General features: G+C 59.0%; 5 protein-coding genes across 7 annotated transcripts in view; 3 read left to right on the top strand and 2 right to left on the bottom strand.

The window, feature by feature from the left end:
- LOC309878507 (L-lactate dehydrogenase A chain) overlaps nucleotides 1–22,736 on the bottom strand; it is a 246,290-nt gene that overhangs the window by 190,744 nt on the left and 32,810 nt on the right. The window lies entirely within an intron of this gene.
- On the top strand, nucleotides 497–2,307 carry LOC309878504 (mas-related G-protein coupled receptor member H-like). Of its 2 annotated transcripts, none has more exons than XM_082761088.1 (2): nucleotides 497–961; nucleotides 1,238–2,307. In XM_082761088.1, the coding sequence occupies exon 2, from the start codon at nucleotides 1,270–1,272 to the stop codon at nucleotides 2,221–2,223; it is 954 nt and encodes a 317-aa protein (XP_082617214.1). In that variant the 5' UTR covers nucleotides 497–961; nucleotides 1,238–1,269; the 3' UTR covers nucleotides 2,224–2,307. The 2 variants fall into 2 exon arrangements, with proteins under 2 accessions (XP_082617214.1, XP_082617213.1); XM_082761087.1 differs by having other exon boundaries at nucleotides 1,234–2,307.
- On the bottom strand, nucleotides 4,094–5,014 carry LOC309879096 (mas-related G-protein coupled receptor member H-like; the record flags this gene model as incomplete). The annotated part of the gene is made up of 1 exon (XM_082762429.1): nucleotides 4,094–5,014. The coding sequence occupies exon 1, from the start codon at nucleotides 5,009–5,011 to the stop codon at nucleotides 4,094–4,096; it is 918 nt and encodes a 305-aa protein (XP_082618555.1). The 5' UTR covers nucleotides 5,012–5,014.
- Nucleotides 5,947–7,619, top strand: RHOD (ras homolog family member D). Its single transcript, XM_082762258.1, has 5 exons — nucleotides 5,947–6,328; nucleotides 6,637–6,724; nucleotides 6,910–7,019; nucleotides 7,116–7,250; nucleotides 7,335–7,619. The coding sequence occupies exons 1-5, from the start codon at nucleotides 6,170–6,172 to the stop codon at nucleotides 7,500–7,502; spliced, it is 660 nt and encodes a 219-aa protein (XP_082618384.1). The 5' UTR covers nucleotides 5,947–6,169; the 3' UTR covers nucleotides 7,503–7,619.
- Nucleotides 9,186–22,736, top strand: part of KDM2A (lysine demethylase 2A) — a 39,534-nt gene continuing 25,983 nt past the window's right edge. The window contains exons 1-3 of one of the 2 annotated variants that reach the window (XM_082761089.1): nucleotides 9,186–9,261; nucleotides 9,669–9,696; nucleotides 10,935–11,039. In XM_082761089.1, the coding sequence (XP_082617215.1) occupies nucleotides 9,242–9,261; nucleotides 9,669–9,696; nucleotides 10,935–11,039 (153 nt within the window). In that variant the 5' untranslated portion in view covers nucleotides 9,186–9,241. The remainder of the gene's footprint in view (nucleotides 9,262–9,668; nucleotides 9,697–10,934; nucleotides 11,040–22,736) is intronic. The other variant, XM_082761090.1, reaches the window with a different exon arrangement.

Genomic DNA, 22,736 nt, shown 5'->3' with positions numbered 1-22,736 from the left:
GCACTGTGGGAAACAACCACAAGTGCTCCCAAGAGCAAGGAGGAAGATGTGGACTTCCCATGCCACCACCGTGCCCCTGGTGAAGGGCTGGGGGGGCTGCACTTCTCTCCAACAGCATGCTGGAAGGGAAGCACAGCACTGACAGCACCCTTCCTGGTATCTGTATTTGTATCATTAGGGGGTATTAGCAGTAACCCGTCTGGGCTGTAAGTGCCAGTGAAAACTACCATTCCTTGTTCTTGTATTCAAAGACAATTTATAAACTGTTAATGCCCAAATTCGACAAGTAAAACTAGGTTTTGGCTCCGCTTTGAACACATATTCCCTCGTGCCCGGGAGATATCTTGGCGATAATTCCCACATACTTCCCACAAGGGGAGTTGCTTCTGAGAAGCACTGCAGTGGCCCTGCCAGCGTCACCAGCATCACGCTTTTCCGCCGCGGGGCAATGCCCACCCTGTGCGGCTGGAAAGCCCGGAGCTGTGGGGGAGTGGAACAAGGAGTGACAGAAATGCATCAGGCAGAGAGGGAAAGCAGCTGTGAGAGCTGGGCGTATTTAATCAGAAAAGCATGAGGAGCCATTCACAAAATTCTTGCATAGTTTCTGGCAAAAGCCACTTCCTTTGTGGGAAAAAAAAAATAAAAAAAATCAAGATAAATAAAAACAAGGAAGCAGAGCTCTGACGTAGCAGTGGTTACAAAACCTTTCTCGATGCCACTGCGACCCCACTGTGGCTGGGGCAGCCCGTGCATGCAGCATAGAGGCACAGAGAGGAGCCAAGTGACGAGTCCGGGGACACCCTGGTGACCAGGAAACGTTCCTCATTGCACAATTGGCCTGAGGGAAATCCTCTTCAGGACCTGGATTTGAGGGGAGCCTGAGATGCCAGGACACCAACGTGGATCTGCACAAGCCCTTCTGGAAAAACAGCCGTAGCCTGCTGATTCACCAAAGCTAACAGTTAAGTGCAATGTTTTTCCTCAGCCCTACCCCACTTTTCTTTCCTCCAGCACCCGCAGCCAGCACCTCCCTCCCTCCCTGCTCTCCTGCGGACAAGCTGTGCTCTCCCCAGTGCCTTTCCCCTGCCCTGTGCTGCCCTTTTGCAGCTTCTGGTGCCTCCTGCCCCTGCCCTCACGCCTCCCTCTCACATCCACAATGGGAGCCCTGCTCCCCGCCTCATCCCACTCACCCTCGGGGTCCTGCTCACCCCCTGCTCCCTGCTCTGACCGCAGCCAGGACTGCACCCCACCACCGCCTGGCCTCCTGCCATGGAGCCCAACCACACGGCCCCGTCTCCTCCGCCACCCACGCCGACGGCCGAGGGAGAAGACGTGTGCGAGATAGACATCCCCGACGTGGCCGTGGACGGCGCCACGCTGCTCATCTGCCTCTGCGGGCTGCTGAGCAACGGGGCCGTCCTCTGGCTCCTCGGCTGCCGCATCCGCAGGAACCCCATCACCGTCTACGTGCTCAACCTGGCCGTCGCTGACTTCACCTTCCTCCTCCTCATGCTCACCTCCGCGCTCCTCTACATCCTGGAGAGCCTCTCCTGCAACACCTTCCCTTTCTTCGTGTACCTCAAGTCGTTCCTCCTGCCCCTGCTGCTCACCCACAACATGGGCATGTACCTGCTGACAGCCATCAGCATCGAGAGGTGCGTGTCCGTCGTCTGCTCCAGCAGCCCCTGCGGCCACCGCCCCCAGCACCTCTCGGCTGTGGTGTGTGCCCTGCTCTGGGCCCTCTCCATTGCTGTAATTGCTGTAGTAGCTGTCCTGTGCCTGTCACACCAGCAAGACCAATGCCGTCTGGCTCTCATCTCCATGTATGCCCTCAACTTCACTGTCTTTGCACCATCCATGGTCTTCTCTAGCATACTTCTCTTCATTAAGGTCCAGTGCGGCTCCCAGCAGCACCAGCCCAGGAGGCTCTACATCGTTATCTTCCTCACCGTCCTCTTCTTCCTCCTCTTCACTCTTCCCCTCAGCATCTGGAATTTCCTGCAGCAACTCAGTTACAGTCCGGGGCACTCCCAGGTTGTTTTCCTGCTTGCCTGCATCAACAGCAGCATCAACCCCTTCATCTACTTCCTGGTGGGGAGCTGCCGGAGGCGCTGCTCCTTGGTGTCCCTCCAGGTGGCCTTCCGGAGGGTCTTCGAGGAGCTGGCCGATGACACGATGTGCAGTGACAATAACACGATGGACACGCTGAGCCCAGTCTGTTGAGGCCTTTCTATTACTCTGCTTAAGGCCCCCCCCAGATGATGGTTGTGGGTTTCACTGGGGACCCAGATCAATAAATGTCTGCCCTGTTTCCACAGATGTCACCCTCTCACTGCTCCCTGCAGACAATAACGGGGCGCGGGTGGGGAAGGGGGGGAAGAAGAGAAAACGTAATTATGTAATTTGGAGGTCAGCGGGGGGCAGGATTCCTGGCAGGATTCCCTGCAGTTGCACAGCTTTCCTCATCCCCACAACCCTCCCCAGCAGTACTGTTCCCCAAAGGAATGTGCCCCAGAGGGCAGAGTTCCCGTCTCATGCTGTCAGACTGCCACATTTCTGCTTTTTGGGATGAGTATTGCCTTTGGGAAAGGCTGACTCATGTGCGAGTGGGGAAAAACCTGCCCAGTGTCCTAAGCTCCTCTCCCACATGCCCTGTGCAGCCTCCCCCCTGCTCTGCCCCCCTTCTGGCTCCAGAAATGCCAACAGTGGGGCACCCTACAAGGCTCTGCTGATGCCCTGTGCTCCCACAGGACCAGCTCCTGCGTCACTGCGGCTTGGTGTCGATACACAGCACCCCTGAGCAGCCTGGGGTCCATGCCCACGCCCAGGCTGGGAGGTCTCCCATCCCGCAGGGCACTTGCTGATGTCCTCACACGTGGCATGCAGGCCCCGGAGGGAAGCCCCACTCCCCAGTCCCATCCTGGTCCCCGAACCCCATCCCTGCCACCGCCTGCTGGGATCAGGCGCTGAGCCCCAGGGCTGGAGCTCCCCGTGCGCCTTCCCCACTCCTCACGTCCTGGTGCGCGCAGAGCCCCCAGCCCCAGCCCCCCAGAGGTGCCCCCAGCCCCAGGCCACGAAGAGGAGGAACGAGAGGCAGCGGCAGAGCAGCGGCTTTATTGGGGGCAGAGCCGGGGTCCGGGGGGACGCGGGGGCTGGGGGCGCCGGGCGCTGTGCGGGGGCTTCCCGCAACGGAGCCCGTCCCGGGCCGGAGGAGCCCCCGCACCGAGCGTCGAAGCGCCGCTTCTCCGGGGGGTTCCGCGGAGCCCTCCGGTTTCCTCTTTCCACGCTGGAGGGCAGCAAAGCCCCGCGCTCCGCGTCGAGGTGGCCGGGAGATGCGGGGACGGGACTGGAGGGGACAGGAGGGGATGGGGATGGAAGGAATGGGCATGGGACGGGGCGAGAAAAGGGTCCCGACGGATACGGGGATGGGGATGGGATGGAAGGGGCGTGGGACAGGATAGAAGAGGATGGGATGGGGATGGTATTGGGAGGGGATGGGGATGGGGATGGGGATGGGGATGGGGATGGGGATGGGGATGGGGATGGGGATGGGGATGGGGATGGGGATGGGGATGGGGATGGGGATGGGAATGGAAAAAAACAGCAACAGAGATGAGGATCGGGATGGGACACGGATGGGAACAGGGCAGGGTTTAGTATGGGGACAGGGAAGGGGATGGGGAGGGGAGAGAATGGGACAGGACGTGACAGGGTGGGTACAGGGATGGGATTAGAATGGGATAGAGATGGGGACAAAGACCAGACAGGGACTGGGATGGGATGGCAAAGGATAGGGAAGGGGATGGAGACAGGATGGGAGATCCAGACTGGGACAGGGAATGGCATGGGATGGCACAGGGAGGGAGAAGGATGGGAACTGAGCTGGGATGGTGATGTGGGCAGGAAAAGGATGGGACTAGGATGAGGACAGGTTGGGGATGGGACAGGGATAGGGATGGGGTAACGACAGGACACAAACACATCCTGACATGCAGCCATGGGAAGGTGAGCCGTGGGGTGGCCGTGAAGAGGTGTGGACAGCTGAGCATCAAGCTGGGGGACACAGCGCAGATGGTGAAACCACAGTGGCCTCTCAGCTGGAGATCACAGTGACCCCTGTCTCCTCGAAGACCCTCCGGAAGGCCACCTGGAGGGACACCAAGGAGCAGCGCCTCCAGCAGCTCCCCACCAGGAAGTAGATGAAGGGGTTGATGCTGCTGTTGATGCTTACAAGCAGGAAAACAACCTGGGAGTGCCCCGGACTGTAACTGAGTTGCTGCAGGAAATTCCAGATGCTGAGGGGGACCATGAAGAGGAGGAAGAAGAGGACAGTGAGGAAGATAACGATATAGAGCCTCCTGGGCTGGCGCCGCTGGGAGCCGCACTGGACCTTAATGAACAGGATCACATTGGAAATGACCATGGGTGGGGCAAAAATAAGGAAGTTGAGGGCATACATGGAGATGAGGGACAGACGGCATTGGTCTTGCTGGTGTGACAGGCACAGGACAGCTACTACAGCAATTACAGCAATGGAGAGGGCCCAGAGCAGGGCACACACCACGGCCGACAGGTGCTGGGGGCGGTGGCAGCGGTACCAGAGTGGGCACAGGACAGACACGCACCTCTCGATGCTGATGGCTGTCAGCAGGTACATGCCCATGTTGTGGGTGAGCAGCAGGGGCAGGAGGAACGACTTGAGGTACACGAAGAAAGGGAAGGTGTTGCAGGAGAGGCTCTCCAGGATGTAGAGGAGCGCGGAGGTGAGCATGAGGAGGAGGAAGGTGAAGTCAGCGACGGCCAGGTTGAGCACGTAGACGGTGATGGGGTTCCTGCGGATGCGGCAGCCGAGGAGCCAGAGGACAGCCCCATTGCCCACCAGCCCGCAGAGGCAGATGAGCAGCGTGGCGCCGTCCATGGCCACATCGGGGACATCTATCTTGCACACATCTTCTCCCTCGGCCGTCGGCGTGGGTGACGGAGGAGACGGGGCCGTGTGGTTGGGCTCCATGGCAGGAGGCCAGGCGGTGGTGGGGTGCGGTCCTGGCTGCGGTCAGAGCAGGGAGCAGGGGGTGAGGGTGAGTGGGATGAGGCGGGGAGCAGGGCTCAGGGGATGGCCGGGCTGGGGACATGCTGGGGACAGAGGGCTGAGGAGGCGGTTGCCCTGCCAGTGGTGGGCAGAGTGTGGAGCAGAGGGCAAGGGGCTGCAGGAGGGGGTTAAGGGGGGCGAGGGGGCTGCAGGGGCCTCAGGGGAGGCGCCAGCAGCGCCCTGGTCCAGGCTCGCCCCCATCCCTACCTTTCCAGGCAGCGGTCTGCGCCCTGTCCAGCTGGAGCCGTCCTTGCCAGCGTCCTCTCAGGCAAGGAGATTTCGTGTCTCTGTGTCCTCAGAGGACCTGAGCAGACCTGAGCCTCCTCCGTGCCCCTCCAAACAGCGCTGCTCCTTGGGCGTTGCTGCAGGAGCACTGGTCAGGTGGTGAGAGCTCTGCCTCTCTCGGCGATAGTGGCTGCATCTCCCAGCCTCTTCCCTCATCAAATTTCTGTTGGTCTTGGAGGAAAGGAAATGTTTTGCCCAAGAGGATATCCCAGAGGAGAAATATTGCAGCAGCTACATCTTGCTGTGAAAGAATCTTGGTGCTTTTAGGATCCAACCTTATATCTCATTAGACTGGTAATTACCACCTTCTTAATTGTTTTATTGTGCTCCATTCTCCTCCCCCCTACTCTTCCCTAATGTTGGCATCCTTCTGAGATGGTTCATTACTGTTTGCATTTCCCCTCAGCCTCCCGGCGAGGCCTGGCCACAGGATCTGGTCCACGCTTGTCGTGTCATGTCCCCGGGAGGGGGTTTGGTGTCGGGGCCATGGGCTCAAGCTGGGGCCAGGCTGCAGGGGACGCGGGGGGGGAGTTGCAGGAGGGAAGACGGGAAGGGCGAGGGCCACGGGTGACACCGGCAGCCGGGCCCAGGGAGGGACAGGGCTCCACAAGTCACCTGCTGGGCCAGGAGGAGCCGTGAGTCATCCCATGCCTCCCTCCGCCCTGGACTTTGCCTCCGGTGGATGCTCGGGGCGATAAAAGCAGCGGAGGCCAGGGAGGGAGTGGGACGCGCAGGGTCCTCGCAGGGTGCTGGGGCCCGGAGAGGCGTCCCCGCGGCCAGGCCCACCGTGCCCACATGCAGCAGGCGCCTGGGGGGCAGAGCCCACCCCTGGGGCCCCCCGAGGCCGTGGCCGCCGAGACCAAGGCCGCTGAGATCAAGGCCGTCATCGTCGGGGACGGAGGCTGCGGGAAGACGTCGCTGCTGATGGTCTTTGCCAGAGGGGACTTCCCCAAGGTGAGGCTCCTCCTGCCCGCCCAATGCCCCCGGTGGCACCGGGACCCTCGCCCTGTGCAGCCCCATGCCCACAGCCCCCCCGCGGGTCCCCTTGCTGGGGATGGGGCCGTGGGACGTGGCTTTGGCTGGCACCGGGCGGGTCCCATTGGGTCCCAGCCACCCACCCAAGGCTCGGTGCTGCTGCAGGAGACCAGAAGTATCCCAACTGCCTCCCCATGGGCCTTGTCCACCCCCCCCCCCCAGTCCCTCACCCCACCCCAGGGGCCTCTCCGAGCCACCCGCTGCCCACACCCCCTGTCCCCTGCCAGGTCTACGTCCCCACGGTGTTCGAGAAGTACACGGCCTCCTTCCAAGTTGACAGAAAGCCCGTGAAGATCCACCTCTGGGACACGGCAGGTGGGAAGGGATGGGAGGGGACAGCCTCGGGTGTGCCCCTGTGTGCGGAGGCACTGGGGACAGGGTCCCCCACGGGTGTCCCCGCCGCCTGCCATCCCCAGACCCCCCCCCACGTCCCCTCGGCGTGGGGACAGGCGCGGTCCGTCGGGGAGCCGGCTGCTGAGGGTCTGCTGCTGCGCCTGCAGGGCAGGAGGACTACGACAGGCTTCGCCCGCTGTCCTACTCGGACGCCAATGTCATCCTCATGTGCTTCGATGTCACCAACCGCAGCAGCTACGACAACATCCTGACCAAGGTAACGCAGCGCCGGGGGCTGCTCCCGCCCCGTGCAGCCTCCCCAAGGGGGCTGCCCACCTATTCCCTCATTTGTCCCACCCCCTGTCCCCCACAGTGGTACCCAGAGGTGAACCACTTCTGCAAGGGTGTCCCCGTCCTGCTGGTGGGCTGCAAGACCGACCTGCGGCAGGACCCCGAGGTGCTGCGTGAGCTGCGGCAGGGCCGCCAGGAGCCCGTCACCTCACAGCAGGTGGGTGTCCCCACCCCGGCAGGGGACACGAGCCCGGCACGGGGCAACAGGATGGGGCTCAGCCCCTGTCACCGCTCTCCGCAGGGGGAGGCCATGGCCCGGCAGGTCCACGCCGTGTCCTACTTCGAGTGCTCGGCAAGGTACCAGGAGAACGTCAGGGACATCTTCGCTGCCACCTGCGCCACCGCGCTGCGCTCCACCCGACGGACCCGACGCAGGAGATGGACCCGGAGGGGCTGCACGCTCTGCTGAGACCCCGCACCCCCAGCCCGGGCACCGTGGGGCAGGCACGGAGACCCCCCGTGCATGGAGAGGAGCCTGCCCGCAGCCGTCCCACTACTGAGAACTGACCCGGGGAACCCCCGGCCCCCAGACCCGCCGGCCGGGCGGGGGACAGGCGCTGAGCGGCCGCGGCACGGGTCTGCCATTAAAGCTCAGAGATCACAGCGCCATGCGGTACCCGCAGGCAGAGCCTCGGGCACCTGCTGGGGCTTCAAAAGACACAGCCACGGCACCGTGTGTTTGTGTACGTGTGTGTGTGTGTGTGTGACTGTGTGTGAACGTGCGTGCATGCATGTGTGTGCATGTATGTACGAATGTGTGTGTGCGTGTTTGTACATGTGTGTATGTGTGCATACATGTGTGTATGAATGTATGCACATGTGCGTGTACGTGTGTATGTGTGTGTGATACAGTTTAGTGGAGGACTCGTTAGTGTTAGGTCAAAGGTTGGGCTAGGTGATCTTGGAGGTCTCTTCCAACCTAAATAATTATATGACCCGCGGGAACGGGGTTAAGCTGAGGCAGGGGAAATTTAGGCTGGACGTCAGGAGGGGGTTCTTCACAGAGAGGGTGGTTGCACACTAGAACAGGCTCCCCAGGGAAGTGGTCACTGCACCGAGCCTGTCTGAATTTAAGAAGAGATTGGACTGTGAACTTAGGCACATGGTCTGAACTTTTGGGTAGACCTGTGCGGTGTCAAGAGTTGGACTTGATGATCCTTAAGGGTCCCTTCCAACTCAGGATATTCTATGATTCTATGATTCTATGAATGTGACTGTGTGTGTGAACGTGTGTGCATGCGTGTGCATGTGTGTGTGAATGTGTGTTCATGTGCGTGTCCATGCGCATGTGAATGTGTGTGCATTTGTACATGTGTGTGTGTATATGTGTGTATGTACGTGTGTATGTGCATGCGTATGTGTGTGCATGTGTGTGTACATCTGTGTGCATGTGTGTGTACATCTGTGTATATGGGTGTGTGAATGGATACATGTGAACGTACATGTGTGTGTACGTGTACATGTGTGTATGTACACGTGTGTAGTGAGTGCATGTGTTTGTATGTGTGTACATGTGTGCGTGTGCATGTGCATATGTACATGGGTGTACATGAGTGTACGTGTGTGTATGTGAGTACGTGTGTATGTTTGTACATGTGTGTGCGTGTACATGTGTGTACATGTGTGTACATGTGTGTACATGTGTGTACATGTCTGTACATGTGTGTACGTGTCTGTGCATGTCTGTACATGTGTGTGGTGTGTCCATGTGTGTCCATGTGTGTCCATGTGTGTGCGCACCTCCGTGCGCGGCCCCCTCACCCCCTCGCCCCCCTCCCGCCCGCGGCCCCGCTCCCCCACGTGCCCCGCGCGGGTCCCCGCGAGCATGCGCGGGGCGGGCCGGAGGGGGCGGGGGCCCGCGGGGGCGTGGCCGGCGGGCCGGCCCGCGGGAGGGCGCTCGCGCGCGTCCCGTGGCGGCGCATGCGCGCCCGCTTCCCTCCCCCCCCTCCCTCCCCGCTCCGGCGGGGCGGGGCGGGCGGGCTGCGTGCGCGCGGCCGCGCACGGCCGAGGCGGGCCGGGCGGGGGGCGGCGCATGCGCGCGGCGCTCGCCGGGGGAGGCGGCGGGGGGGGGCGCGGGGCGGCTGCGGGCGGCGCAGGCGCAGTGCGGCGGCCGAGGCAGTGTGTATGTGAGGCTCTGACGGGTTCAAAATGGCGGCGGCGGCTCCTGTGTGAGGAGGGGAAGCGCGTCCCGGCCGGGGGGCGGCGGCGGCGGCGGCGGGGCGGGCGGCGGCGGTGGAGGAGGAGGCGGCGGGGTGGGAGCGGCGGGGTGGCGGCCGGCCGGCAGCGGGCCGCGGGGCGGCGGTGCGGGGCGCGGGGTGGCGGCGGCGGCGGCGGTGGTTGTGGTGGTTGTGGTGGCGGCGGGGGGACGCGGCGCCGGGCCGGGCAGCGGGGCCCGCGGGGGCCGGTGGCGGCGGGGGGCGGGCGGGCGGCGGGGCTGTCAGCGGCCGCTGGGGGCGGCGGGCGCGGGGGGGGGGAGCGGCGGGGCCGGCGGGGCGGCCGGGCCCGGTCGCGGTCGCCGCCTGACCCGGGGCTCCGTCCCCTGCCGTCTGTTGTGTTTCTGCCCGGCCGGCGCTAGAAGAGGACAAAGGCGCAGGAGAGACCTGGTGAGCCACTCGCGGCGGGGCGGGGGGGGGGGCGCCGGCCGCCGGTCGCCAAGTTTCCGCAAGTCCCCGGAGGGGAGGGCAGAAAGGAGGAGAGGAGAGGGGCCGGGCCGGGGGAGCCGGCTGCCGCCCCCGGGGGGCCGGCCGGGGGGCAGCGGGAGGGCCGGGCCGCTCCGGGGGGGTCGGGCCGGGCCCCTCCGGGAAGTTGGCGGGGGGCCGGGCGGCGGTGACAGCTCCCCGGGGGGTGACAGCCCCCGCGCCGCTTTGTTCCGCCGGGCAGCGGGCCCCGCCGGGCCGGGGCAGGGCCGGGAGGGGGCGCGGGGCTCGGGGGGTGTTTACAAACAGCGCTCGGGCCGGTCCCGGTGCTGGCGGCGGGGGGAGCGCGGTGCTGCGCTGTCAAACCTTCCCCGGAGGGGCAGGGGGCAGAGAAAGCTCGGGGGGGGGACAGCGGTGCTGCCCGTGCTACGGCAGCGGGTCCCGTGGTAGTGCACGGGACGGCAGAGTCCTGCCCCGAAGTCGTAGGCGTGGGGTTAGGAGCTGCGGTGTAGCTAGGTGCTGCTTTCATTCTGCTCCTTTAAAAAAAAAAAGTTGAGATGCCACCTGACACCTTGGGAAACTTTCCCGTGTGCGGTGTGGTGTCACAAGGTGGCGGGTTGGGAGATGGGAGCGTGCAGGTCTCCTCAAGATGGGAGTTAGTCCCCTGCCCCCAGCTGCTCCCAAGGGCTGCAGCGAGGTCCCGTACAGCTCCTTGTCTGAGGGAGATGTTCTGTGTGTGTGCAGCTGCTGCCCAGCGCTGCGGTGCAGGATACCCAGAGGACAGCAGCCGTGTCATTTGGAGGAGCCGGTTCTCTCGTGCGTAGTCTTGCGCTCTGGGGAAACCAGGCTGCTCCCCTGCTGCCGTCAAATGTTTAACAGCAGGCGCACAGCTTGCCTGGTTCCTGTACCCGGTGCGAGGCTGCTGAGCTGCCGCTCGTGCCGGTGGTTGGGTGGAGCAGGGGCCTTCTCCTGCTTGGGGACCTGCAGCTCATGTGTTACAGAACAGCTGGCAAAGTCATTTACCCTAGGTCATGCCTAAAGTTAGAATGGGAGCATTAAAGTTGAGGTGGGCTCATCCCCTGGGTTCACTTGAGCTAGACCCACTCATGGGGCTCGGATTCAACCTCAAAACGAGTGAAGAAATGAGGGACGTAGGTGCTGCATGTCCCTGAGACCTGCTTCACTGTTTCCCTCTGAATTCAAAGGAGGAAGAGGACGACGACAGCAGCCCTGGAGTGTCCTTCTCACTCTCTTCAGAAGAGTCGGAGATGGAGCCTGAAGAAGAAAGGATCCGCTACAGCCAAAGATTGGTCAGTATCGGCCGTTACTGATCAAATCCTGTTCTTGGCTTTCTTCAACTGAAGAAAGAAAAGGTTTTAACTGGCAACAGGTTTAAACAACAAAACAAAAAAACACATTGTAGTGAATTGCTGCAGCTTGTCCTGAGGTATTTGCTCGACCGGTGGTGCGCTGGATGGCTTTGTGGGTCCTGTCTGCATCGCAATGCTTGCCTTAACGGAGGGCACTGATTGACTGAGCTCTGGAAGAGGGGAGTGTTGGGGGCTGGAACTGCATAAGATGCTTTGGGAAGGTGCTGGATAGAAATACAAAGTGTGTGTCTGTAGCTTTTGTCACAGCAGATTTTCTCTGTGTGTTTGTAGCAACTGGAGAAGGTGCAATGATGTGTGTTACCGTTATGTTGTGTTGGACTCAATTTGAGCACTGTGTGAAATCAGTGAAAACCAGCTTCAGGTTCAAGCTCAAATTTGCTTGTGCATGTGTCTCCTGCTGTTTTCTTTTGGGGGAGCTGTTCCAAAGTTCGGGACCTGGTTAGGCCTTGTCAGGAGCTCTGGCTCGTCTGATGTTTGTGCTGCTGTTTGGGGGACTGCCTGAGGCAACTGGTCTGTGAGTTGGGTCATAACTGAGTGGTGTGGGAGCAGCTGCTCCAAGAGCCTGTGATGCTATTCTCAGGGAAGGAGGGAAGTTGCTGTGTCCCCAGCATCACACTTTGAGGCAGTTGTAAACCCTGCGGGAAGTGCAAGCTATGATAACTGAGTTATCTGTGATAACTGAGGTTGTGACAGGGTTCGTCTCTCAGTCACAGCAGTACACGCACCCTCACCTTCGAGGTGCTGCCTGTGAAGTTAAATCCTTATCCTTTAATGCTCTGACATCACTTGCTGTGAGGCAGCATGGCTCTCTGTGTTAAGCTTTGCCCTCAGATGTGAGTGGTTCTCATTGCTCCTCTGTTGGTGCCGGGTACCTGGCCATAAGTGCTGGGGAGCTGTAGCTGGCACGTGCCTTGCAGGAGGCCCTGGGGTGGAAACCCTGTGGTGAGGGCACAAATAGGTATTCCAGGCCTGGCCCCTGTGGAAGGAAGATATTGCATAGGCAGCTGTGGCTTGTCTGCAGACCTGGGTTACTGGAGGTGTGCTCCTTCTCTGGGGCTTCGCCGCATCTGTTGCACGGTCACATTTTGCGGAGAGGATTGTAGCACAAAACAGTTTGGTGGCAGTCATGTACACTCTTGTAGTCAGCCTTTTCCTGTTTTGGGGAGCTGAAGTAACTCTGATTTGAAGGTTTTTTCAGTCTTTTCTCTTTTTCTGAGAGAGTGCTGTAAGAAAAGCCAACAGTAATACATCTGTGGATGCTTCAAGCTGGCTGGTTTTTCCCCAAGTGCTTTGGTGGGTGCTTCAATTTGGCAATGCTGCCAAAAGCTGCAGTCCTCCCTCGTCCTGACATGCTTGTTCCCACAGCTGTGTGATATGTAGCTTGGGCTGCTGAAGGTGACCACTTCTGTAGCCAGCAGTCAGGCCGGCAAGACAACTTCTCTTGGAGCAAGGCTTCAGTTTTTAGTTAAGCCACAGCCTTAGCCATGCAGCGACCCAGCTGAAGTAGCCCAAAAGAGCTGGACGGGGATGCAGCAGTTGAATGGGACTAGCAGCCAGGAATTCACCAGTGTAAAAATGCTCATAATCTCACAAATAAAAACTGGCAGGAAGAGTTGCTGTCTTGAGCGTACGCGGCCTTAACTCCAGTAGAATGTGCTAAGCTGGATAAACGGCTGCGTGCTGATGAGCTGCGTGCTTAAGGGGCTTGGGAAGGCACACGGGCAGCAAGCAGAGGACAAGGCTCACCCAGGCGTCTGTGGCCTTGTGTCTGTGCTGGCCCGCAGCCTGGAGGAGGAGGTGTGACCCCTGCGTGCTTGGTGAGGCTTGGTTCATGCCTCCTGCTTGGCTCTTCTGGGAGCTCCTGCTCGCTGTGCTCTTGCAGTGTCCGTGAAGCTTCCTTGCTGAAGGATCTTTCAGAGATGTTTAGTGTTTTTTTTTCCTAGATGTGTGCTCTTGACTTTGTCTGAGCTGTGGGGAGCTGTTCTCTTAGCTGCTGTTGCTCTGCAAGGGCCAGAACAGTATCATAGGTGAACTATCCAGGAAGACAAAAGTGATGGCTATGACTTATTTGAAAATGCTACTCTTACGTATACATCGTTCTTGGGAGCTGATTTTCGCATGCCTATATTAACCCTTCTAGGTAGGGAAACAGGTGGTTGGTAGTAGAGTACACATCTGTGCTTTGTTTCTCACAAAGAGTGTGACTGGTGATCAATGTGGGTGTGAAACAAAAGGTAACGTATTTAAAAGAAAAAATCCGTGTGTGAGAATAGTCTTCACCAGCCAAGCAACCTTGACCAGAATATTTTATAGCGTTGAAGGGGCTGAATTAATTGCGTGGGCCGGTAGCAGGGCTGGGTGATACCTGTGGCCTGAGATGTCAACAGAAGCTTGCTGTCTGGTGTGCCGGGGCAGTTACACTTAGAGCATCTCTTGGTGCGTCGTCCTGGTCTTGAGACCAGATCAGTGTCATTCAGGATGCACAGACAGCCTCAAGTACTTTGCCATTGCTTTTAGTGAGTGACACTGCTGCCTTGCTCTGGTTCACCAAAAATCTGATCAGTGTATGTTTTTTGAATGAGTTCATTGGTGAAAGATCCAGATTTTGAAGAGAAATTTACCTTTGCTCTGGGCGTAGTAACAGTCCTACAGGACCCTCCTGCTAGCTCACACATCGCTGTGTAGCCTGATGGTGCATCAGGTGGCTCGCAGTGCCCTGTGCTTGCCTCCTGGCTCAAGCTGTACAGCCACGGCATCCAAATTTACAAAGGGCTGGGTGAGCTGGTCTGGATACAGCTTTGTCCCTGCGCGGGTGTCTTCTTCTCATCTTCCACAACTAAACCTGGAAAAAGCCGTGTCCTGGCATGCTCTGGGAGGCTGCTGCAGGTCGGGGAAGGCAACCTGCGTACGGTGCTGCATGAGCACAGAGTGTGCAGGGCAGCCATATCCCTCACCTACAGGTTTGGTAGGGCCAGCCTGCGCCCTGAGGAGCTGAGGGTAGGACTTGCCAGGCTGCAGAGCACTTCTCTGCTACGTCTGCACGCGTGTTGCTGCTCCTCGGTGTAAGGAGGCAGTGCTGCGGGGACTGGTGCGAGGTGCTGGCTCTGGAAGCTGCAGCCACATGTTTGTGTAGCCCCTTCATGGAGGAGCTGAAATGCTCTATTGTGTCCCGAGGCTGGAGTGACGGTCCAGCCCTGGCGTTAACAATGTGATGGCTCCTCTCAGAGACTTGGAAGCCTTCTGCTGGCTGGCACTGGGTGGTCTCGCCCAGCCCATGCCACAGCACGCTGCTCAGCTCGCCGTGAGGAGGCTCGGTGCACGCTGGCGCCTAGAGCCTGAGTTTGTTTGAGGCAGGAGTGACCAGGGGAGCAACTCTGGCTGGGGTGCTCGAGCAGGGCGTGCTGGCCTGGTGCCCTGCTGAAGGGGGAGTTCTTTGCCACGCATGGAGCTGCTCTGCCTGCGTGGATCTGTGGAGCTGCTGAAGGACTGCCCGGCACACTGCGGGCTTGGCGTCCCCCTGTACTTCTTCAGAGGAGTGCTTGGTATTCCCGGGCATGGGAAGTGTGGAGAAATCTCACCTCCTGTCTGCCTCAGGGCTGATCCTGCCAGGCTGTTACTGCGAGAAGGGACTAGCAAAACCCTGTAAGTTAAGAGTTGGGATCAGCACGTCACTGGAGCGGTGCCGTGAGCTTTCGATGCCACTTGGTGAGAGGGAAGAGGGCAGCAGCAGCGCTGTGCCACCTCGGGACAGGACGGCTGCAGTGGGGAGCCTAGCGGGAGAGGGACCGGTCCTGCCAGCCATGGTCTCTAATGCTGTGGAGTCAGCAGTCTTTATCTCGGGCGTGGTTCCCAGGTAGGACAGGCAGAGCTGGTTTTCAGCCTCCCTCTGCAGTTGCCTCTGGAGCTGATGCCCCGGAGCTGGATGCTGCCTCAGGGGATGCACAACTGTGCCCTAAAGAGAAGTTGAGGGGGGGGGAGGGAGAGGCAGGCATCTCTGCCTGTCTGTGCTGGGCTAGTTAGCTGTCCCCCGCCTCCAGCAAACCCAACCAGACTGGAGAGGTCTGCACTGGGGAGGTGGGGTGGGGTAGGAACCTCTTCAACTGGCTCTGCTGCTGGAGAGAGCCTGGGGTGGAGCCGCACCCTCTGCCGGGCCACGGGAGCGCTGCCCTGTGGAGCTGGGGCTCGGGGGAAAGCTGGGGAGAAAGCGCTGTCTCTCCTGTCGCTCAGGGCAGCCCCTGGCTTGCTTTAGCACTGGTCTGCCCTGCCCTCTGATCAGATCCCCGCGTGAAATGTGAGAGGAGGCCTGTCCCTACCAGCTGAAGCCTGGGGCCGCTCCCATAAACAACAGTTAGCAGACCTGTCCTTACATGTCGGTGTCCACGCTGCCCCTGGGTAAGGCTTCACGTGAGCTCTGCAGCACGCAGAGTCGTCAGCCAAGAGATAGAGCTCGGGGCACGTGGAAAACTGTTCCTGCAGCATGGAGGCTCTCATCTCCTGCCTTCCAAGTTGTTGTGTCGGGGTACCAGAGGAGGATGCAGCACCTGCCTTCCCTGCATGTCTTGAGGGGCTCAGGCTGTCCCGAACGTGGGATGCAAAGAGTAATGCTTGTCTGTCGGGTGCAGCCTGACCTGTCTGTGCCCCCTGCAGTGCTGCTCCCTACCAGGTAACGATCCCTTGCAGTTGTGTCCGTCTGTCGTGCTCAGATCTTGGTGTGTCTGACAGAGGCCGGTCCTGCTGGCCTCTTACCAGCTCTTGCAGGGTTGGTTCCACCAACCTGGACCTACGCTGCATGTGACACTTACCCTGTCGCACAATGCACCTTCCTGTTGCCTATTAGGACGTGGGTTTTGTCCGCCAGAGAGCCTGGTATGAAACTTGGCTGGCCAAACACTGCTCCACTGCTGGACACACCTCAGTTTCCTAGTCTAGACAGGACCTGGGCTATCAGGGTAATTAATCTCTCCCTCACGCCTCTGCTTCAAACTGAAAACACTGCCTGTGAGTCTTTCCAAATGACCCAGGTATAATCATTGAGCCCTAAATAATTTAGGTGCGCTGTTCAGATTTGATCTGGGCAGCGGTAGGGACTGGGAAGGGGGAGTCTTGCTCTAGCAGCAACTTGGAAAGCTTTAGAAGTTCAGTGAGCATTTGGATCCTGAAAGATGCAAGATCCCACTGGTCCCTGGGACGATATGGCCCTGAGGTTCCGTGTCAGCAGGGAGGTAAATAGCTCTGCTGACCTCTTATTGTACCTTGCGAGTGTCCTGGAAGCCATGGAACTGACTGAGCTGCACCAGACAGCACGGGAGCACTTAAAGTTACGTGTGAGTTCCTAAACAAAATGTGCAAGTGGCACTGATGCCTCCTGTTAATAAGCAGGAGCGGGTTTTCTACCAGGGTTGGCCAGGCTCACTCCTCTCGGGGTGACTGGGAGAGGGCAGAGGGACACGGGGTGCGTAAAACCTGCAGTCACTGCGTGTCACTGTGCTGCTGGGACAGCGGACGGAGCACCCGCAGCGTGATCCTGGTGGGGAGAAGGGCAGTCACTGTGGCGGAGCAGGTCCTTGCAGTGGTCCTTAACCTCCCTTGTAGGGAGCTGGGGGTGTAGGAGGGTCTTGTTGGCTTGCCTTGGGAAAAGCAAAAGGGCAAAGTGGAAGAGGAAAGCCTGCGGTAGGATGGCTGGGCCTGTAATGGGATATCTGAGATACTAATTCGAGATTCCAAGGCTGGCAAAAGCACTGGGGGCCAAGAAGGGTGGGGAGTACTCCCAGTCTGGGAACTGGAGCTTGTCTCCTGTTGGCCCGGGGAGCTTGGGTCTCAGGTGTGCTGTTGTGGGGAGGGGGCTGTGGGAACAAAGCCATGCAGGGCCCTCCCTGCCGGGAAGGAGCAGCGAGTAGGCACATGCACACGTTTGGGAAGTGAGATTTGACTGCTTCAAGTGGAGTAAAGAAAATCCCCGTAACTGCGCTTGTACCCCAAAAAGCCTGCCAATAAAACCTGAAAGCAGCATCACAGCTCTCCTCTTGGGTGCCTTGGCCTGGCTGAGGCACGGACTGAACTCTGCTGTAGCTGTGCTTGTGCTGGTCCAGGACTGGTTCCTCTTCTGGAGGCCTTAGGGCAGGGTGGCAGCCTGGGGGTGCTCTCGGGCACTTCAGTTCTTCTTTCCTTTTCCCTGTGCTAGTGCTGTCCACGTTCACGTGCCCGCAGGTTCTCTCCAACCTCTGCGGTGCTTCTCAGGCAGTTGGGAAGCGCTCTGTACCACATGGCCTGGCCCACCTGCTGGCAGCCGGGGCTGTTTCTCACGTGGAGAACACATGGGTTCTCCCATCATCGTCCCTGCCCATCTGATGGGGAAACCGTAGGCTCCAGGGTGGCGTCACAAAAATGAGAGCTGCTGTAGGTCACTGGTTCTGGAAGAGCTCTGCTCACACAGCATGGACAAACTCAAAGCTTGCTGTGCCTGCTGATGCTCCCTGTTCACCCCCATCTCCCAGGAGCCAGGGGAAGAAGATGCGTGGCTGCACGCTGGCGTTGCTTGTTGCCCTTCTGCTGCCCCTCGAAGTGGTTCGGATAAATCCTGGGGACAAAGTACAGCCTGCAAGTCGGTGATGGCAGAGGAGGTGCCTTTCTCACCGCTCTGCTTCTGTGGGGCTGTGTTTGTGCATCTCTGTTGCTGTAGAAACAGCTCTAATGGTGAACGGAGTGAGCTGGAGCTCGCAGAGGTCCCAGGAACTCAGCCTGAAGGAGGTGTTGGGCCAGGATCTGCCCGGGGTGGCAGCACGGTGAGGAGAGGTGGGTGGGCTGCTGCTTGGGGAGCAGCACTCTGAGGGGAGCGGTGCTGTCTGCAGCACTCCCAGTGGGTTGGGTGCCAGGAAGGGCACGGGTCCTTGTGCCAGGAGAGCTGAGGAATGGTTCACAGCACTGACTGCTTGTGTGTGTGAGCGAGTTGTGGCGTGGGGCACAGGTAGGTTTCGTGGCGGCTGGTTAAAGCAGGTCATATATACAGCGAGCAGAGCAAAATCTTTTCCCTGAAGTATGTTAAACACTTTGTCTTTCCCAGTCTCTTAGCCATCACGCTACACAAACAAGAGTTTTAGTAAAGCCACCCCACACCTTTTTTTTGGCAAGGAAAAGGTTTAGCTCTGGGTGTGATCGTCAGCTGTGGTTTTCGTTCGTGCTGGTCCTCAGGGCTGAGAGCTGCCTGCAGCACGGTGCTGCCGTGTGCTAGCCAGTCCTCAGGGGCTTGGGAGAGGAGGAACCGTGTGGTAGAAGGCACCAGGGGAAGGATCGGGACATTTCTTGCTAGGGCTGTTATCTAGAGAAGCAGTTCCCAACTGGTGAGATGTGTTCTTGCTGTGAACGAGATATGGAGGGGGTGGGCCTGCTTGGTGTTGTGTTTTCCTTTGCCTGGTAAAAGCCTGTGGGGTGAGAGAAGCGGGGCAGTGCTGTGGAAATTGGAGAGGAAAAGGAGCAAATGGCAGAGGCGGGAGCAAAGCAACCTGTTTAAAATAGTAAATAATAACGAGGGAAGAGCCTGAACTGTCCTGCTGCAGCCTGAGGGTGCCCTGCTTCCCCTTTGCTCCCCTGTGTGCCCCTGGTGCCACGCAGCTGTGAGCTTGGGGTCGAGCTGAGGCAGCCGGCAGTGGAGCAGAGCTGCCAGCAGCGCGTGTTCCCACAGGACAGAGGGTAGGGTGGTCCTGGGGCAGGGGGCGAGGAGAAGTGCCCCTCTCAGCAGCGGTGAGATCTCCTGGTGGGGCAGCCCAGCTGCTCAGAGCCACGCAGCACAGGGGGATGAAACCCACTCTCCCTCTGCCACCCAGAGGACAAACCTGGCCGTGCTCCCGGGCTCTGCTGCCTTACCTGGTGAGCGCCCGTGCCCCTGGGTGGCCTGGGACGCTGCTCCCCAGGTGTGGAGATGCTGTTCTCAGCCTGCTGGCATAGCCCTGCTGCGAGCCACAGGGTCTGGCTGGGTGCTGGTGTGTGGTTTCTGAGAGCATCTGTACAAAGTGCTTCCCAAGAGAGGAGAGCCAAGCAGTATTCTGAATTTCCTGAGCTCCAAGTCCTATTGGGACTGCAGCAGCACCCAGTGTGGATTGGGAGGAAATGGGTAAAGCGTGTGTAATGGTCAAGCCTGCCTCTTTGGAGAAGTTTAGTCTATTTTGTTCCATTTTTGCTCCATTACCTACTTAAAGCAAAAGGGGTAGCAGAGCTGCTAATGCCTACCCACCTGACTGCGTAACGTGTGTGCTGGGGAAACCCTAGCAGGAAAAGGGCTCTGCAGAGCAGGCTTCTCCCTTGGGTTTTGTTGACTTGGAAGGTAACTGAGAGAGATTTGCTCGGGCTGCTTGAGAAGTAACAAGGTTTTACATCTAAGAGCAGCTTTTAGGACAGTCTGTGTGGCTCAGAGGATGGGTTTTCTGTCCCGCAAGGTGGTGTGGTGGCAGATTTGATGGTCCCTCATGAGCTTTCTTGAGTGCTTGTGGAATCGAGGCAGGGTCTGTCTGTGCTCCAGGGTGCTGTGGCTCATGTGGGCATTGACAGCCTGCGGGTCAGCGATGTGTGAATTCCCCAGTTACTCCTTGTGTGCGTACAGTTTGTTACAAGTGCAAACTGAAGCGCTCTCCTTGTCTGCCAAAGGTGACTGCCTGGGCAGGGCACGCAGCGCTGCTAAAATTAACTGCCTTCCAGCTCGTCCTGCTGTCGGCTGGCCTCCAGGCTTGCACCGAGACCAACACTGCTGCTGATGGGCTGCTTGCCCCCAGCTCTTCCCCGCAGGAATAGGATTTCTCCCACTGGTGTAACAGATCTTACCTGGCCTTTTGGGGTGGCTCACAATCTCAAGTGGAGCTCGGCGCTGTCTTGCCACGTGTATTTGCCTGACATTAAAGCACCCATGAATGAGTTTGTGTGAATGTCGAAGGTTTGGACTACTCCAGGGAAGAGCTTTATGCTGTAGAAGCGTGTGAGATGTTGAATTTATAAACTGAGGAGAGTATTGCTCGTTAGCTAATTACCAGTCTGGCTGCATTTCAGCAAAGTACACCTACGGACCGTGGCCAGGAGGCACCCAGTGAGGACACGCAAGTGGGCACCGCTCTCGTGGGGAGCGAGGTGGCGTAACAATACCTGCAGGTCCAGGAGTGCAGCTTGCCAGCGTTCTTCGGGTTCCTGCGTCTCCTCCAAAGGCATATGGGAGCCTCGTGGGAGGCAAGCTGCTCTGGAAAAACGGCAGGCAAAGGGGGAGAGAGAGAGACAGGGAGGGGTGCTCTGGCCTGAAGGGGCTGTGGCACAGTAGGATGCACGTCCTGGGGACTGGGACATGGAGGTGCTGGAAGTTCGAGGAGGGGATGGCAGCAGACAGGGCAGGAAGTGACTCAAATGCTGTTGGTTTTGCTCTGTAAATATTTCTGCAAAAGGACATCTTGTTCTGTTTAAATGCGACCTTGTGCTTCTCTCAGAAAACCTGCAGGAGAGCAGACTTCTGGGCATCCCCAGCAGGCTGCCGCTTCCTTTGGAGGTGGCTGCTGGTGGAAGGGGGTGTCCAAGGAAGTTGTGGGGAGCAGCACCGTGGGGCTGCGTGAGGAGCATCCCCGCAGCATCCCTTGGAGGAGGAGGCTGCAGGTGGCAGCGTCAGATTCGAAGGGATTGTGCTGGAGCGGCCTGCAGGATTCATATTGGTGGTGCTCCCTACGTGACGTGACTGGGGCTGGGCTTTGTCTGGGACACTGGAGAGCCTCTGTTCAGGGGGCAGTGTCACTTCTGGAAGTTGTGTGTCCCTGCTGGGACTGACAGTTGCTGCTGGGAGAATCCCAGTGGTGTTCGTGAGCGAGCCCGGGGCTGGGACGTGCTGGAGCTCCTGGATGGGGCTGACTGAAGCAGCAGGAAAGCTGGGAGGGCTGCAGCAGCCTGCCGGGCAGGGGAGCTTAGCCAAGATGTGGGATGGGGGACAGCTCCTCCAGAAAGAGATCAGGCTGTGCTGTAGGAAGGATTTGTGCAGCTCTTAAAAATAAATAAATAAATGCTGGCGTAAAGGTGAGCCCAGCGTTAGCGTGGCATGGCTGTGTGCATCTCTTAACAGTTATTCAGCCAGGTGAATAATTCAGCTGTGTGGCAGGTGAAGATTTAAGCACCTTGGTGTAGAAAGGGGTCTTGGGGTGTCCCTACAAGCCCTATACCCGTATGCTGACTGCATCTAGCCCAGTATGGAGACGCAGTTTGGGATCTAGGGCACCATGGTTTGTGTAGCTGCTCTAGGGAAGCTGCATGCTCCAGGGAGAACTCAGCTGCAGAGACTTGCCCAGAGTCCCTGCAGGTGCAGTCTCTCCCAAAACGTGTGCTTGGAAACGCAGCAGCTTTTCTCCTTCCTGTCTGCTTTGCTCACCCAAATGCTGTTTTTCCCCACCCTCTCCAGACAACAATGGCTTTGGAGCACAGTGGCCCAGGCCATGTACACAAGAGGTGTTGTATAACCAACGGAGCTTTTTGTGTTGTGGCAGTGCTTCTGGGTCTTCAGCCGTGACTGGGATCCTGTTCTGCACACTGTGCACATCAGGAATCCAGATGCTTCCCTGCCCACAGGAGCAAGCAAAGCTGAATCTGGCTGAGTGTGGAGGGGGCTTTGCAGCTGATGCTGTGCTGGTGACAACTTGAGCCCTAGACAGTCCCCCTCCTTCCATGTTCTGCAGCCCCGACTTCCCCGTTGTGAAGGGAACCCGGCTCAAGGTGCTTGCACCTCTGTGTTGTGGCTGTGTCCTGTTCATGCTGTGAACACAAAGCCTTTACAGTTCTGGTCACTTGTTCCCTGGTTGAGTGACTCCTGGGTGAGGAGCAAGGTCCCCGGACAGGTAGGACCTTGCTCCTCACCCAGGACCTTGCAAGGACAGGCCCTTGGAGAACTTTGTTTCGGGGTACTTAGGGCTCTTTCTGAAGTGCCCCTATGTGTGCCCCATTCAGGAGCAGCCTCTTGTTCGTACCCCTGTTGTGTTCAGGTTTCTGCGGGGGTTTTTGGAAAGTCGAGGAAAGTTAACGAGGTGTTAACAGCAGGGAGAGGTAAGCTGCTCTGCCCTAATGGGCTGCAAGCAACTTGCAAATTGATCAGCTTCCTAGAAATTGTGAAGTGGAATTTATTATAAGAAGGGGGAGAAATCTCCTCCGTGATCCTGCACTGGGTGATTGGGTGCTGGGGTCGGAGGCAGCTGCTCCCAGGCAGGAAGGGGAGCCGTCTGCCTCTGGGAGGCTCCAGAGGATGGCAGGAGCTCTGGAATGCGCTCGCTCCACGTGGAGCAGGCACCGGTGCCACCGACTGTCCCCATTGCACAGGGGTCCCTGGGCTGGGGGGCTGCTGGGGACACGGCCCCCCCAGCGTGGCTGTGCCTCAGCAGCCGCCAGGCGTGAGGGCAGCTGCGCTGTCGCCTCCCGCCCCGTTCCATCCCCATCCCCGTCTGGCTGCTGGCAGAACAACTGATGGGATTGCTCTGTCGCGGGAGCATCCCTAATTGGGGGAAGCCAGCTTGGCTAATTCAGACCGGGTTGACTGCTGTCTGAGGGGAATTAGGGAGCATTCCCACGAATGGCTCTGCCAGAACATGGTCAGTCTCCGGAGGGGTGGCTAACAGC

Source organism: Aythya marila (genome assembly GCF_965140915.1).
Source record: "Aythya marila genome assembly, chromosome: 5".
Taxonomy (NCBI): domain Eukaryota; kingdom Metazoa; phylum Chordata; class Aves; order Anseriformes; family Anatidae; genus Aythya; species Aythya marila.
The sequence above is the reverse complement of the archived record's forward strand: the minus strand, read 5'-3'. Positions and strand labels throughout refer to the sequence as shown.